The following is a 15,532-nucleotide window of genomic DNA, read 5'->3' as shown; positions in this document are numbered from 1 at the left end:
CCTGCCCAGCACCGCTCGCCCCCAGCCCCGCTTCCCGAGTTAAATGCCGGGTGGGCCTGGCAGTCAGCCATTCCAGGAATTTGAGCGCAGGTTTGGAGAGAGGTGGCACCTAGGAACCTCCGATGGGCCTTTCACCTGCCACCCTAGCAGCCAGGGCCCCAGCAGAATCCGGGGCGGGGTTAAGGGCGGGTCCCGGACGGGCCCGGCCCACTCCGCCTCCGGGACGTCGACCAGGTCCCCAGCCCCCGCCGCCAACAGCTGATGGGGACGGAGGAAGAGGAAGGGGTGGAGCTGCTTTGCGGCTCGCCGCAGAGCTGTCAGCCAGCAGCCGGGCGAACTGTCGGACCCTCGCGCTGTCCCCACGGCTGCGAGGCCAGCCAGGGCCTAGACTGGCGGGGCCGGGACAGGCGACCTGCCCGGCCGGCAATGCCCCGCCACGGAGTAACTCCCAGCCGGCGCCTCCCCAGGTCGCCGGGCGGGGAGCGGCGATCGGACAGGTCCTGCGGGGTCCTCGGCCCGGGGACCCTGGGGATGGCGCTGACGCTGGCCCTCTTCCCCTCCCTGGCTCTCTGGACCCCGGCGGCGGCCCACCCACTCCCCGCCCAAGGCTATTTTGCCAGTTTCAGTGGCCTAGCGCCCCAGGTCCGGGACACCTTTGGATGGTGGAACCTCACCTGCCCGGTCTGCAAAAGCCTGTTCACCATCCTCGACTTCGGACTGCAGGTGAGTGCTGTGGGGGCTGTGGGGAAGCAGGCCAGGCCGAGAGCGCCAGGGCCCGGTCCCGAGAGCACCCCCACGGGGAAAGGCTGGCCTCCACAAGCCTTCCCTGACTTTGTTCTCCTTTAAGGACACCCCTGGCTGTACGCCGCCCTGCCTCCATGGTGACCTTGTGAAGTAAGGGAACAGTGCAAATTATACGCTGAGCGCTGTGCTAGCCTTTCCGTACAGGTTAAAGCAGGCCTGCGAGCTGGTTTCATTACTGCTGCCGTCTCCGTTTTACAAATGGATAGATTTCCAGGGAGGTGAAGTCACTTGTCCAAGGGCAGATGACTGGCCGGGGGGAGACTGGGACTCCCAGCCGGGTGTGCCTGGAACTAGCTACTCAAAAGGGACTTGAATGAAGAGGTATCCAGGGGTGTAGGACCAGCTAGGGCCGCCTTGACCCTGATCCGGTTATGATGAGTACTGGTTGTTAGGTAAGCTTTGTGAGGCTCTTCAGATAAGCAGGGCCCTGCCCCTGTGTGTGTTTCCAAACCCTGGACAGTCTGTCATTGTGTCCAGCCCAAACTTCAGGGCACACTGAAGACTGTGCCGGAGAAAGCCGACTGGGCAAACAAAGGCCTGAAATGGAGCTGGAGAGGAGTGCTGGCCTGGTGCTGCCTGAGTCACGGGGCAGCATCTGTGGGAGGCAGAGGGGGCGCTGAAGTCTCTTCACCATGGTGGCACCGGTCCAGGCCAGCCCAGTTTGGATAGGGAGGCCCACAGGGTGGTAGCCAGGGGACGGCCTGGCCCCTGTGTTCTGACTCTGACCTCTCGCCACTGGGTCTTCCCGCCACAGAAGGAGAACAATGTGGTCCGGGTGGGCTCCCTGGCCACCAAGCTGTGCCAGCTGCTGAAGATCGCACCCCCCACCGTGTGCCAGTCGGCCATTCAGCTCTTCGAGGATGACATGGTGGAGGTGTGGAGACGCTCCGTACTGAGCCCATCTGAGGCCTGTGGCCTGCTCCTGGGCTCCACCTGTGGGCACTGGGACATTTTCTCATCTTGGAACATCTCTTTGCCAGCCGTGCCGAAGCCGGCTCCCCAGCCTCCCAAACCGCCGGCCCCAGGTGCCCCTGTCAGCCGAGTCCTCTTCCTCACGGACCTGCACTGGGATCGGGACTACCTGGAGGGCACAGACCCTGACTGTGAAGACCCGCTGTGTTGCCGCCGGGGTTCTGGCCCGCCACCTCCCTCCCGCCCAGGTGCTGGATACTGGGGCGAGTACAGCAAGTGTGACCTGCCCCTGCGGACTCTGGAGAGCCTGTTGAGCGGGCTGGGCCCCGCCGGCCCTTTTGATATGGTGTACTGGACGGGAGACATCCCCGCCCATAACGTCTGGCACCAGTCTCGCCAGGACCAGCTGCAGGCCCTGACCACGGTGACAGCCCTTGTGAAGAAGTACTTGGGGCCAGTGCCTGTGTATCCTGCGGTGGGCAACCACGAGAGCACACCCGTCAATGGCTTCCCTCCCCCCTTCATAGAGGGCAACCAATCCTCCCGCTGGCTGTACGAGGCCATGGCCAAGGCATGGGAGCCCTGGCTGCCAGCTGAAGCCCTTCACACCCTCAGGTACTTGAGGTCCCTGGGAAAACGGGAGTGGAAAAGAAAGGTGGATGAAAGTGAAGGGAGCAGGGAACCCGGGCATTATCTCTGACTGCTGTAGTGGGACTCCTCTGCTCTCCTCTCAGGCCTCCCTAATCTGACCCCTCCTTCCCTTCCCACCCTTATCTCCCGACACCCTCCTCACAGGGCTGGCAGCATACCCTCTCCTCCTAGCCTCTGCTTTGCTCTTGTTGGTCCTCTCTAGAATGCCTTCCCCTCCTGTTTACATCCTACCTTTCCCCAACTTACCCAGGCCCATGTCATCTTTCCTGAGTGGCCGCTGCTTTCCATTCTAGCTCACTTTTCTCTCTACCCTGAACTCCTAGAGTCCTCAGCCCTCTAAACCACTCTCCTGTCACTCAGGCCCTATCATCATGCTCTTTGGTCTTCAGCTAGAGCAGTGGTTCTCAACCTTCTTAATGCCCGACCCTTTAATACAGTTCGTCATGTTGTGGTGACCCCCAAACATAAAATTATTTTCGTTGCTACTTCATCACTGTAATTTTGCTACTGTTATGAATCGTAATGTAAATATCTGATATGCAGGATGTAATTTCATGGTTACAAATTGAACATAATTAGCATAGTGATTAATCACAAAAACAATATGTAATTATATATGTGTTTTCTGATGGTCTTAGGCGACCCCAGTGAAAGGGTCGTTCGATCCCCTAAGGGGTCGCGACCCACAGGTTGAGAACCGCTGAGCTAGAGTGTGAGCTTCTTGAGGGTAGAGATGATGGTCTGTATGCCTCCACCCTCCGTCCAAATGTCTCGCACAGGACTGGGCATACAGGACCAGGGTTATGAATGACTGTTGACCCCTTGTGTTCACTTTATTTCAGAATTGGGGGGTTCTATGCCCTTTCCCCAAGCCCCGGCCTCCGCCTCATCTCTCTCAATATGAATTTTTGTTCCCGTGAGAACTTCTGGCTCTTGATCAACTCCACAGATCCCGCTGGACAGCTCCAGTGGCTGGTGGGAGAGCTTCAGGCTGCTGAGGATCGAGGAGACAAGGTGAGGGAGAGTTGGGAGCATGATGGCGTCGGTGCCCAACAAGGGGGAGCAGCAGGCTCTTCTCAATAGACAGGCTGTCTGGAGCTGGAGCATCTGTGAGCAGAGACGCTTCCAACAACAGGGGTGCTGCTCAAGGTCATCCTTAGAAGTCCTTTTGTTCACTCACCCTCTCTCTGGCCAAAAATGCCAGTCAGTGTAGATGAGTACCAACTCGGCTGGCCTGGGCTGTCTGAACCCCTCCTTGTCCGATAACCATCCTTACCTCTCTCCACAGGTGCATATAATTGGCCACATCCCCCCAGGGCACTGCCTGAAAAGCTGGAGCTGGAATTACTACCGAATTGTAGCCAGGTAGGAGGGAGGTGGGGGTGGGAGGATGAAGAGTGAAGATTGAAATTCCTTTGAGGGAGCCCGGTCCCGGGTCCCAGAGGGAAGCTGGTGCTGGCAGCTGGGGGAAGGAAGGCCTACTCGTGCATGAATTTCATGTATCGGGCCTCTATTATATGTAACAAATGTACTTGAATAGGATGGAAAAGAAGGCGTCCATTCCTCCTCCTCCCTAGACCCTTCTGAATATGATTCTTGTCCCTGGCTAGGTACGAGAACACCTTGGCTGGTCAGTTCTTTGGCCACACCCACGTGGATGAGTTTGAAATCTTCTATGATGAAGAGACCCTGAGCCGGCCGCTGTCTGTAGCCTTCCTGGCACCCAGTGCCACCACCTACATCAGCCTGAACCCTGGTAAGTGAGGCAGAGGGCAGCTGTTGAAATAGGGGGGTGGGTACTGGGTTAAAGGGGCGGCTTCAAGCCTAGGCCAGCAAGGGGCTGGACATGAGGCCTCTCCCCTCTGTTGCCTTTGCAATCTGAGTTCCCAGCCAGCCCCTCCCTCCTTGTAGGTTACCGGGTCTACTTAATAGATGGCAACTACCCCGGGAGCTCTCACGTGGTCCTGGATCATGAGACCTACATCCTGAACCTGACTCAAGCTAATGAGCCCGGGGCCACTCCGCGCTGGCATCTCCTCTACAGGGCTCTAGAGACCTACGGGCTGCCCAATGCGCTGCCTGCCGCCTGGAACGACCTGGTATACCGCATGCGGGGCGACACGCAGCTGTTCCAGACCTTCTGGTTTCTCTACCATAAGGGCCACCCGCCCTCCGAGCCCTGTGGCACGCCCTGCCGCCTCGCTACTCTGTGCGCCCAGCTCTCCGCCCGCTCGGACAGCCCTGCTCTGTGCCGCCACCTGGTGCCAGACGCAAGCATCGCCGACGTCCAGAGCCATCAGCGACGGCCGCTCTGCTAGCACCCACAATAGCACCATCTGCTAGATTGGGAAAGTGCGTGTCTTAGGAGGGGAGCAGAGACTCCAGAAGGCCGCTGTGGTGAGAAACGTCAGTGAAGAGCCTTTGCTGGGCCCCAAGTACCCGGGAAACAGCCCCTTCTCCTTGCCTGGAGCTGGGGTGGCAAGACATGGACAGGGATTGGTGGCTCGGCCCGTTTGCAGCATCCGGGCTGCTGTCCTTTCACAGACTAGGCGCAGTGGTCTCAGTTGGCAGTGCCCTGGACAGACCAGACAGGGACTGTCGCCCCAGGCCCGTGCAGGCCGGCCAGGAACACTACTGCTGCTGCTGCCTGGCTGCCAGGCAGTTAATAAAGAGACTTGGACTCCAGATCCTCTCCCTCTGTGACTGCTCCAATTTCTTCTTTCAAGGCAGGCAGGGCAAAAGGAAGTTGGGAACAAGATCCTAACTGAGGGATCAGGGTAATGGGGGTGATGGTGTGGTGCAGGCACAGGAAGTGACACAGCTCAGCAGGGCAGACAGACTTTATTAGTGATATCAGTACAGCAGAGGTGCCATGGAGCAGGGGGGAGGGGGCCCATGTCTGGACTGGTCCCCTACTTCAGCCCCTGCTGGACCCCACAAAGATGGGGCCTGGCCTGGCATTCCTCCTGCTCCACCTGAATTGTGGGGATGGAGAAGTCGGGGCTGGCTTGCTTCCTGCTCCTCTTATCAATCCAGTATTTTCACTTCCTTGAATGGATTAGACGTCTCCCCCCACCCCAGCCCCTAGGCAGGGAACCCAGCTACAGAGAAGGGGCAGTTTAGGAGGGGAGTGGAGCTGAGGCCTAAGAATAGCCTCTAGGGCCCCTCCCTGCCCCATACCCTTGGGTTCCCTGGGGCCTAATGCGAGCAGGTGGAGGAAGAACTGAGGGCTTCAGGGGGTGTGGGCCCCCAGGCGTTTGGGCTTGAGGGAGCCCCACAGCGACTGGACACCCCTGCGGACAGTCCACCCTACGCGCCGGGCAACGGACTCAGCAGGGGGTGCAGGGAGGCAGGAGGTGGAGGCCTGGGAGCGGGCATCCAGACACTTCTGGTAGCGGAGCTGCAGAGACAGGTGGGGCAGTCATTCTCCAGCCTGCCCCGCCCAGGGGTCGTGTCACCACCCCGCCATCCTACCCACTTACCATGCATGCAGCCTGCACGGCTTCGGAGAGGCTGGCGGCATTAGGCTCGCACCAGAACATGTGGCAGCAGAAGGAGGCTGGGCCGGCAGCCATGATGAATGCGAACGTGTGGACATCTCTGCCCACAGCCAGGAAGGAGAGGAAGCGCACCCGACACTCTCCAAGCACTGCCTCCGTCTGGAGGGAGGGGCCCCAGTTGGTAAGGAACAGCCAGACTCAGTTCCATGGCCACATCCATCTCATTGGCAGCTCTTGCCCTCACCCCCCAGTCTCCCCTCCACGGCAAAGCACTGCCACACCTTCTCCATCCCAGGTCTTTACCTGCTGATGCAAGATGGTGAGGGTGGCGGGGGCCACGCTGACGTGACTTGGGGTCCACTGCTCCCGGCTACTGGAGGACAGGACGGACTCCAGGGCCCCATTTATTACATCTACCCCTAGAAGACACGGACACACACATGGCCCCACTACAACTGGAGGTGGGGAGAGGACACCCCGGATCTACCCTAGACTTTCCAGCTCTGCCCAGTCAAACCCAGGGCCTTTGCTCCATCCCCACTTCACCAGCCTACAGCGCCCATGGTGCTTTCCTCCTGCGCTCCAGTGGCTTGCCACTTGTCTGGTTTCTCCCATCCTAAATCCTAGGGTTGTTTTTCTTCTCTATTCTCCCTCTTCTGCTTGCACTCAGGGGAGAACCCAGCCTCCTAACCCGCTGACCTCCTGGAGCTCTGACCTCACCATATCTGACTCACCCACATTCAGACCTCCTGCTTCACACGGCATTGGACTCCGAAATCGGGCCCTCAGGCCAGTCCTCTCCCAAGACCCAACCTTTTGTTTTTTTTAAAGATACCCATTTAAGGAAATGTTTACTCTGTGTCACTCCGTTAAATCATTAAGTGCCTTTCCACAGTCTCACAATAGATCCTTTTATAGATAAGGACACTCACAGACATCAGGAAATAAACCTTAGGTCTCATGGAGGGATGGGGTGGCAAAATCTTAGTTGTGCTTAATAATTTCTATAATGTGCTCAAAGGCCAAGGAACCCAAGGTCCCTGGCTTTCATGAGATCAGCCAGCTTTTCCTTGAAACACAATGGTTTCTTCCACTTCTGCTGGCACCCAGCAAGAACCCAGGCGGCAGCACATGGCATGGTGGAGGCATGGGTTCCAGTCCCTGCACGCTTAGGACTGGCCGTGTGACCTACGTGTCTTCACCCCTGACGTGGTGAACAGTGGCATCGCAAAAGCATCCGATGCAAAAGCATCCCACACAAAAGCACACGCCTCTGTGGTCCCTCGGGGCCCTCTGTGCTCCCACCAGAAACAGACCACAGGGACCCTTTGGGGCAGAGGACAGATGTCTTCCTCCACTGTCCTCCCGCACCTTGGCCTTGCTCATCTTACCTCTGGCTGGATCCAGGCCAAGCTCCCAAGCACGCTTGGCCTCTAAAACCTGGCCTCCTCTGAGCTGTCAAGCCTCCTATTTTACTGCTCCCTGAGCTTCAGATGACTTATGGAACATTTATTAACATCTCATCTGGGCAAATGCCCTGTGAGGCAGGTGGGGAATACAAAATGAAAGAGGTAGATACCCTCAAGGGACACAGAATATTATTGAGGGTAAGGCCTCGGTGTGGAGTGCACCTTCCTCCCTTGGCAGGCACAGAAACTCATCCTTCAGGGTTCACCCACACCCCACCTAGGAAGCCTTCCCTGCTGCAGACAGAGAGAGGGTGTCAACTCTGGGTCAACTCTTAGCAAAACATCTAATAACTGCTTAGAACCTTTCCTACCCTGGGCTGGCCATCTCAAGGACAGAAACCAAGTTTCATTCATCTCTGTATTGCCAATCCTAGCACAGGGCTTATCTACTGAAGGATTTCCAGATGCATGAGCAAGTCACCCTCAAGGCAACATGGGCCAATGCACCCAAACTGGTATAACCAAGCCACCCGGGAGGCCACAGAAGGGTGTCACTGCAAGCATGAGTGGTGGGCCAGGTCAGCCTGCAGAGAGCTGTGATGTGTATGACATTAAGCTCAGTCAATAGAAAGGCTCAAAGATCATGAGTTGCAGATGCGACACTGAAATCAAACTGCTTAAGAAGCAGATGGGACCCTGGCCAGTGTGTCTCCGTTGGTTGGAACATTGACCCAAACACCAAAAGGTTATGGTTTTGATTCCCTGTTGGGACACATACCTAGGCTGTGGGTTCAATTCCTAGTTGGGGCATGTATTGGAGGGGTGGAGAGACAACCAATTGATGTGTTAGATTTTCTCTCTCCCTTCCTCTCTCTAAAATTAATAAAAAGCATATCCTCTGGTTAGGGGAAGCAGATGGGGCTGTGAGGTGGGTCTTGGCCTCAGAGTGTGGGGAGGTCCAGCGGGAGGCGAGGGGAAAGCAGTGGAAGAAAGGGCCTGGAAAAAGCCTGAGGTGGTAACAAGTCAGGGCTGAAACCACCGAACTGCTAGCCCCACACTCCCATCCCCCTCATCCTGATGTGCATTCTTTTCATATCAGCTGTTGCCGTCACACATACTACACAACTTGCTTATTTTATTGTCTGTCTCTCCTGGCTAGAGTGTCAGCTACCTGAAGGCAAGAATCTTTGTCGGTTTTGTTCATTAATGTATACCAAGAACCCACAATAGTGTCTGGTACAAACCAGGAGGTTGCAGGCTTAATCCCCAGTAGGGGATGTGCAGGAGGCAGCTGACCAATGATTTTCTCTCATCATTTATGTTTCTATATCTCTCTCTCCCTCTCCCTTCCTCTCTGAAATAAATAAAAATATATTTTAAATAAACTCCCAGAGTTCAAAAAGGGAGCAGAAACTAAAGCAAGAAGTGAGCTTAGAGCCTACTGGTGTGAATGACCTGGCTTCAACAGAGCAGACACATAGAGCTAATGGACAACAGAGGGGCCATCAAGGGCTGCAGACAGATGGTTCAGTGTAGTGAGAACCTGTGTGAGGTGGATATGGGAGTGGGGGTAATAACTGGAAGAGGCAACAAGGTCTTAGAAGCTGAGGGTGGGAGGGAGAGGAAATGAGAGGGAATGTGTAGGGGTCAAGCACCTCCTTTCTGCTCCCTCAGCATACTTTTCCACCTCCAAATCCATGTCTGCAGCAGTGCTATTGGATCCAACCAGAACAGCCACTCCTCTGCAACTCCAGCTCAATCCCTATCCTTCCTAAGAAGGGTGCCCTCGCTGAATGTAAGGTGCTGGCCATTACAGTCAGCATGGTTGGAGGGGAAGAGGAAAGAACTGAAGGTGACCAGGTTGAGTCCTAGGACCACCATCTCCTGGCTATGTCATCTGAGGCAAGTCTCATTCATTCATACGTTTGTCTGTTTACCTATTCACCAAACATTGTTGAGTTCTTCCAGAGTGTCTTTCAACGTGACACCCAACCACTCCTTGAAGCAGTCTTCTTTTCCTCTAACTCTCTCCTGCTCTCACTATCCTCCTCCACTATCCATTACCATAAATGTTGGAGGGCCTCAAAGCTAGGCCTCGCCTCATTTCCCTTTTCACTGCAGGCTGCCCACTTTCTGGGGTCAGTCTTCGCCATACTCGTGGTCTTGATTACCTCTATAATCCAAGGATGCCACATTTGTATCTCTAGCCCCGACCTCTCCTCTGTGAACCCAGATGCCTACTTGCGTTCCCCAAGGCACCTCAAACTCTGCATGTTTAAAACTGAACTCAGAATCGCTGCACCAAAACCGGCCTCTGGCAGTGTGTACCTTTAGAGAATGGCACTGCTACAAAAGCCAGGAAGCCAGGAGTCACCCTTAATGCCTCTGCCCGCACCTCACATGAATCACCAAGGCCTACTGATTTCAATTGTCTAAATCTCTCCCTCTCTGATTTGTCATCTGTCTAAATATCTCTTGAGTCAACACACTACTCCTCAGTTCCTTCAGAGTCCGAGTTATTCCCCATACTGGCAACCACTACTGCAAGGTCTCCTGAGTTCTCTACGTCCACCTCCACCACTGAACACTCCCCATGTATGGAATAACCAAAGCAAGCTCTACAAAATTCAAATCTGATCATGGCAAGAGCTCTCCTGAAAACTCTCCCAGAGCTTCTTGCTGCCCTTGGGATGAAGAACAAATCGCTAACATGGCCTGTGAGGTTGCACACACAGTCTGTCCACTGCCAAGCTCCCAGCCTCATCTGGCACCACTGTCCTTCTCTCAGGGCCTTTGAAGCACCAAAGTGCCTTCTGCTCTGGGTACTCAAATGACTGGAAGGATCTTCCCCGACCTCACTCCCACCTCCATCCCACTTTACGTCCGCTCCTCTTCATTTTCTGTTCTCAGTTCAAATGTCACTTCCCAAGTAAGTTCTTTCTGACTCCCTGGACTAAAGGAGGTTTCCCGATTACGGATTTCACAGCACCATGCTACTTTCTTTCAATGACTCAACTTGTAATTACACACTTATTTGCATGATTATTTTATCAGTTCCTGTTTTTTCCTACTGTAACCTTCATGAAAGCAGGACTATGGCCATTGTTTTCCCAGGATCTGGCACGTGGTAGTAGGCGTCATAGGTATTATTTGGTTATAAATGAACTGGAAATATAAGAGTAAACCAGATAGCCTACCTTCAATGTCCTTATCTATAACATGGAGATTATCATAATTTAATCAAGAATTAAATGACATATAAGGAAGTAATTTACAAGCAATAAAGCATGTGACAGATATGCTCACTGCCTCTGCAGAGGCCCATAGCTGGTGTTGTAATACCAAATCCAGCTCCCAGCTGCTGCCTGGTGTCTCTAGTCATCTAAGACCTGCCTCCCAACCCAATCAAAGCTTCTCTGTGGGATTCAGGAGTGGGTCTCCCTGTGTGCCTGGTTCACTGATTCACACTCAGGGAAGGCATGCCAACTGCTGTGACAGGCAGGACACAGTGCAGCTGGGACAGAGGTACCGCAGGTGGGATGCATTCTGAAGGACGGGGTGACATCATGCATGAGGAAGGTCTGGGAAAAGAGGCGTTGGAAGGCAGAGGGTGGGGCAGAGCTTTGGGATCAAGGTGGTGGTCCCTGGGTGAAGGAGAACATACATACCAACAGGTTTAGCAACAGGCACATTCCCCAGGTAATAGACTTGGAACTTTTGTACCAACTCATTCTTAGGCGCTGGGAATTCCACTGCAGAAAAGAAGAGGAAGCTCAGTCGTGGTGGCACATCTTGCTCATTCCCAGTCCCCACCACGCGGGCATGAGCTGGACATTCCAGTCAAGGCCCTACCTCCACCCTTTCCCACTTCCTCCCTTTAACCAAAGTCCCTCCACTCATTTGATCCAAAGAATTTAGCAGCCATTTTTCTATCGTGTCTGTCCAGTGGTTTGTGCTGGACGTGGAGGGGTTGTGACACTAACCTTGGAAAGGGACATCCACAAGTTTAGAGTGGTCCAGGGAGAGTCCATTTACCAAGCAGCGGGCATTGCGCCGTTCCGCCATGATCTGAGGAAGGGAGGAGAGGAAGGGAGGAGCGAAGGAGGGTCTGTTAGGGCTTCCTAGCCCTAAAGGCCCCCACCCCGACTCCGTAACCCCACCCCCACTCTTGTAGAGCAAAGGTGGCAGCTAATCCAGGGAGCAACGGGGTCGTGCCTTAGAGCAGATCTCATGCAGGCTGGTGGCGATGTTCTTGGCGGGTGCCTCACAGCGAAACACGTGGCACTTGAGCATCTGGGTCAGCTTATCACGAGCTACGTAGGCAAAGTCCCTGTTGGGGGAGGGGCACCTCAGTGTCTCCCAGTGCCATCCAGTGCCGAGCCTGTCCCCCCCACACCCACACCCTCCTCCAGGGCTTCTGCCCCCAGATGGTGTCCTGTGGGTACTGCCTTCTGGCCGGAGGGTAGACAGGCAAGCATGCCGAGGTGAGGGAGCATGGGCGAGCACAGCGGGCAGGAAGGGGCAGGGCAGAGTAGGGGAACTTGGGTGCTTCGAGGCATCGAGGCATTGGTCTGGGTGTGGGAGGAGGGGGGAGTAAACAGGCATAGTACCTCTCTCTGGGTCCGGCAGCACAAGAGAGACAAAGAGCAGAGTTAGGGAGGAGGGCCCGCCCTGGCTGCTGGTGAGCCCCCACCCGGAGACCCCAGGCCCTGCGCCCACCTTCCACTGTCCCGCCCGACGCCCCACACGCGAATGCTGACGATGGGCTGGGCGTGCAGCAGGGCCTGGCTCTGCGGCTCCACCAGCTTCAGCGTCTCCTCCTCCAGCTGCAGCAGCAGGTCCTTTCCCTGCAGGCCCAGGATGCAGGCACTTCTTGGGGCCCCCGCTGCCACCTCCAGCTCAGAGGAGGTCAGCCATGGCTCTGAGACCCTTACTTGGGTGTCAGACCACCCAGCCTGCAGGCCACACTGGAGTAGAGGTCTCACCCATCATCGCTTCCTCCTTTTATCACCACCCGCCCCCCCGCCAGGTTAGACCACCATCTCCCAAGGCCCACACATCCATCTCACAAGCTGTCACCTGGGGTGGGTCCACACACACACACACACCCCATCCCCGCCTGGGCAGCTCAGCTCTCCCATCTCTCACAGTTCCCTTCACTTGCCCACAGCACCACACCCCACCAGCCAGGCCCTCACCTCCCCCCAGCCCCCAGACATGGGGTCGTGCAGATTGTTTTTGTGGTAGCAGAGCTGCCGGATGCAATTGTTGACAGCCACGCTGCTGCGTCCAGGGGCCAGCTCCTCCTCGGTCATCTCCACCCAGCCTAGGGAGCGCACGGCAAAACACTGCCAGACACAGAAGAGGGGGTGGAGGTAGAGGGTCTTAGTTGGAACTGGAGGAGCCCCTAACACAGGACACAGGGGTTCTGCTGAGACCAGAGGAGTCCCTGACTCAGAACGTGGTGGTAGGTGTCCTAAGGTAAGATTGGAAGCTCCCCAAACAGGAGACAGTTGGTGGGAGGGGCGGTGGTCTCAGAGGAGACCCTGCTAGTACAAGGAGGCATCTGAGCCAAGCCCACAGCGCCCCGTCAGACCACCGGGCCGGGTTGGCCAAATGAAAACTGAAGCTCCTCCAGCTCACACACAGGGGTCTGTGCGGAGACTGGAAGAGCTCCTAACTTAGGACCTGGGGAGCTGTACTGAGGCCAGAGGTGCCCCTAGGAAATGACACGAGGTGCTCGCCTGCACACAGAGGGGCCCCAGCCTGGGGAACGGGCATTGGTCTTGAACAAACCTTGGTCCCTGGGTTGGCATTCCTTTGGGGCAGCTTCTCCTCCTCTTGGGGCAATGGCTCTGGGCTGGAGGCAGATGGGTAACACTTGGTACAGGCCCCAGACATGGAGCTATCCCAAGGCACCTTCCCAATACACCCATCCCACTGTCAGCCCACTGCTTCGTGCCTTCCCACTCACCTAAGGCTTTGAGCCGGGAAGGGCAGTGTCCCCTCCTCAGGGTCCTTCAATCCCAGATCCATTGGGGCCTCCTCACTGGGTTCATCCTTGGGGGAGGAGAGAGAGGAATCAGGACCAAAATCATGCCCCTTCTGCAGCGCCCCCTTTGTGAAACAGGTCCCCCACTCACCTTCCAAAATTCTCCATCCTCAAAGCCTTCTCCGTGGGCAAAGCCTGTCCAGGTGAGCTAGGAGGGGGCAGCAGCAGTGAGTGGGCAGCTCATCTTGCTCCAGCAGCACCACCCCTGCACCCCAAAATACAACAGGCCTCTGAGCCTCACCTGGGACTCCTCTCGGGGGCTGCTCCCCTGGGAGGGGGAGGCCCGGCCAGGGGGTTCCCACTGGGTGGTCCCCGTCGGGATGTGCCAGTAGTAGGTCCCTGAGGTGTCCTGAACTCTCATCCATCCAGCCGGCAGGTCGGAATCCGTCTCGAAGGCGTTGGGGTTCCAGAAGGAATCTGCGAGGTGGGGGCTTACTGAGAGTCTGCCCGCCCCACAAGCAGGCAGCGGTGCTTATGCCCAGTCCCCTCCCTAAGACCCCCTGGTGGGGGCAGGGCTCCAGTACAACATGGTTCCTGCTTCCTCCTGGAGCCTGCAGTCTGGAGTTACCACAGGGGGACCCCAGCAGGAAGCACAGCTCAGGTCTCCTCCTGGGCCCTGCTCCTGGCTAATGAGGCCATATTGGGGGAAGCAGGAGAGCAGAGAGAAGGGAGGGAGCTTAGGCGACCTCCTGTCATACAGATCCATATCTCAGGTGCACATGCTTACCAGCTCCTGCACACACATGTGCACACAGACACAGGAGCCCTACTCCATACCTGTGCAGCCACCACAAACACAAGGGTATGTACGCACAGAAAATGGGCAAACACACACACCAACTCTAGCCATACACTAATGCAGACACTATGTACAGAGGTGTGCACACACATAGGTAGATATATATATATAATCAACCCGGCCACGCATAAGTATAGAGATCACACCCACAATGACCCTCAACACATGTGCAGGTACCACATTCTGAATGCACTCTCAGACATACAACATATGTCAACCTCTGCCATGTGTATGCAGACACTGCAGACCTCGCACCCGGACCCTTACAGATGCAGGCAAACATTCTGTGCACATGCTCACACACCACGCACCTGTGACATACCGGTACATTCTCCCCCCCCACCCCCATCCCTGCTGACATCACCACTCCAACCCTATGGCCCAGCTCATGCTTCCTCCGCCTCTGCCCTCCCTGCCAGCCCCACCCCACATCATGCCCACCTCCTGCCCTCCCTCACCTGGGCTGCTGTCCTGCAGGATGATGGCCAGGAAAAAGTCCTGGGAGAACATGGCGCTCGTCCCCAACCCCTCCTGCCTGCACCCTCCCTCCTCACAGCCCCTCCAGCCTGGCCAGCTGGGCTCACAGCCTGGTGCTGGGCTGCAGAGAAAAGCTCATCCCGCCCCCTTCTCACCCGGGCAGAGTGCTTGCCAGGAAAGATCCTCCTCCGCCTGGAGCTCACTAGGGAGGGGCCGGGACCACCAGGGGAGGGGACCACTTGGGGTGAGAAGGGAGGGTGCTCAGGAGACCCCAGCCCTTTTTCTCACATCTTTTCTTTCCAATCCTGGCTCCCCTCCCCCAATCCCAAGTCTCTATCCCACCCCATCGCACCCCACAGTGATCACATCAGTGCCACAATCAGGCCCCGTCTTAGGGACACCAGGAGGCTCAGCCCCTTGGGAATACCCCAGCCCCTCGGGGGGCCCTGCAAGCCTGGAGCTCAGCACAATCAGGGTGTGGCTTCAAGGCTCCCAGGGATGCCTCCCCTCCCCAGAGCCTGCCCAACAGTATGAGTCTGAGAGCGGGCCTTGAGGGCATGGGCTCCAGTAAGCTTGAGGCTGGGCTTGGGGCTTCCCAGTACCAACCCCCCTCACCTGCCAGGGCCCAGCTAGGCTGCAGCGTCTCCCTCGGCAACCGCAGCACCAGGACCGGCTGGGAGCGCCCAGTCTGCTGACGTGCTCCGCGTTACCAGGGAGACCAGGAATCCTGACTGGTCCAAGAGCAGCACTGAGGGACAGGCAGGCAGTCCCCAGACCCGGGCTGCTGAGCAACCAGGCCCAGGGGGCTGGGGGTGGGCGTGGCTACACCACAGTGGCTGCACACCTGAGGTGAGAGTTCTTTGGGCAGGTGCCTCACCACCCTGACCTTCCAACTGAGGTGGGCCCAGGGGGGGGGGGCTCTTGCTGC

General features: G+C 56.6%; 2 protein-coding genes across 7 annotated transcripts in view; one reads left to right on the top strand and one right to left on the bottom strand.

Annotated features, from left to right (window-relative positions):
• Nucleotides 1–243: 243 nt before the first annotated feature.
• On the top strand, nt 244–5,054 carry SMPD1 (sphingomyelin phosphodiesterase 1). Its single transcript, XM_006770052.2, has 6 exons — nt 244–723; nt 1,559–2,331; nt 3,210–3,381; nt 3,656–3,732; nt 3,978–4,123; nt 4,279–5,054. The coding sequence occupies exons 1-6, from the start codon at nt 262–264 to the stop codon at nt 4,683–4,685; spliced, it is 2,037 nt and encodes a 678-aa protein (XP_006770115.1). The 5' UTR covers nt 244–261; the 3' UTR covers nt 4,686–5,054.
• A 135-nt stretch (nt 5,055–5,189) lies between these two features.
• APBB1 (amyloid beta precursor protein binding family B member 1) overlaps nt 5,190–15,532 on the bottom strand; it is a 24,749-nt gene continuing 14,406 nt past the window's right edge. For 2 of the 6 annotated variants that reach the window (XM_006770045.2, XM_006770051.2), the window contains 13 exons: nt 13,570–13,745; nt 13,420–13,476; nt 13,251–13,336; nt 13,073–13,136; nt 12,475–12,624; nt 11,996–12,123; nt 11,887–11,892; nt 11,492–11,606; nt 11,260–11,344; nt 10,945–11,028; nt 6,171–6,286; nt 5,850–6,026; nt 5,190–5,767 (listed from right to left, as the gene is read on the bottom strand). In XM_006770045.2, coding sequence (XP_006770108.1) covers nt 5,600–5,767; nt 5,850–6,026; nt 6,171–6,286; nt 10,945–11,028; nt 11,260–11,344; nt 11,492–11,606; nt 11,887–11,892; nt 11,996–12,123; nt 12,475–12,624; nt 13,073–13,136; nt 13,251–13,336; nt 13,420–13,476; nt 13,570–13,745 — 1,412 coding nt within the window. In that variant the 3' untranslated portion in view covers nt 5,190–5,599. Of the gene's footprint in view, nt 5,768–5,849; nt 6,027–6,170; nt 6,287–10,944; nt 11,029–11,259; nt 11,345–11,491; nt 11,607–11,886; nt 11,893–11,995; nt 12,124–12,474; nt 12,625–13,072; nt 13,137–13,250; nt 13,337–13,419; nt 13,477–13,569; nt 13,746–14,585; nt 14,765–15,219; nt 15,497–15,532 lie in introns of those variants that run through there. The other 4 variants (XM_006770050.2, XM_006770048.2, XM_006770049.2 and 1 more) reach the window with 4 other exon arrangements.

The sequence above is a fragment of the Myotis davidii genome, unplaced genomic scaffold, assembly GCF_000327345.1.
Source record: "Myotis davidii unplaced genomic scaffold, ASM32734v1 scaffold484, whole genome shotgun sequence".
Taxonomy (NCBI): domain Eukaryota; kingdom Metazoa; phylum Chordata; class Mammalia; order Chiroptera; family Vespertilionidae; genus Myotis; species Myotis davidii.
This window is presented reverse-complemented; position numbering and strand designations above follow the sequence as displayed.

Excerpts from the sequence above, each read along its gene's own strand:
- SMPD1 (XM_006770052.2), top strand. The coding sequence starts at position 262 with ATGGGGACGGAGGAAGAGGAAGGGGTGGAGCTGCTTTGCGGCTCGCCG. Across the intron at positions 3,733-3,977 it reads TACTACCGAATTGTAGCCAG|GTACGAGAACACCTTGGCTG; the intron begins GTAGGAGGGAGG and ends GTCCCTGGCTAG. Across the intron at positions 4,124-4,278 it reads CTACATCAGCCTGAACCCTG|GTTACCGGGTCTACTTAATA; the intron begins GTAAGTGAGGCA and ends CCCTCCTTGTAG.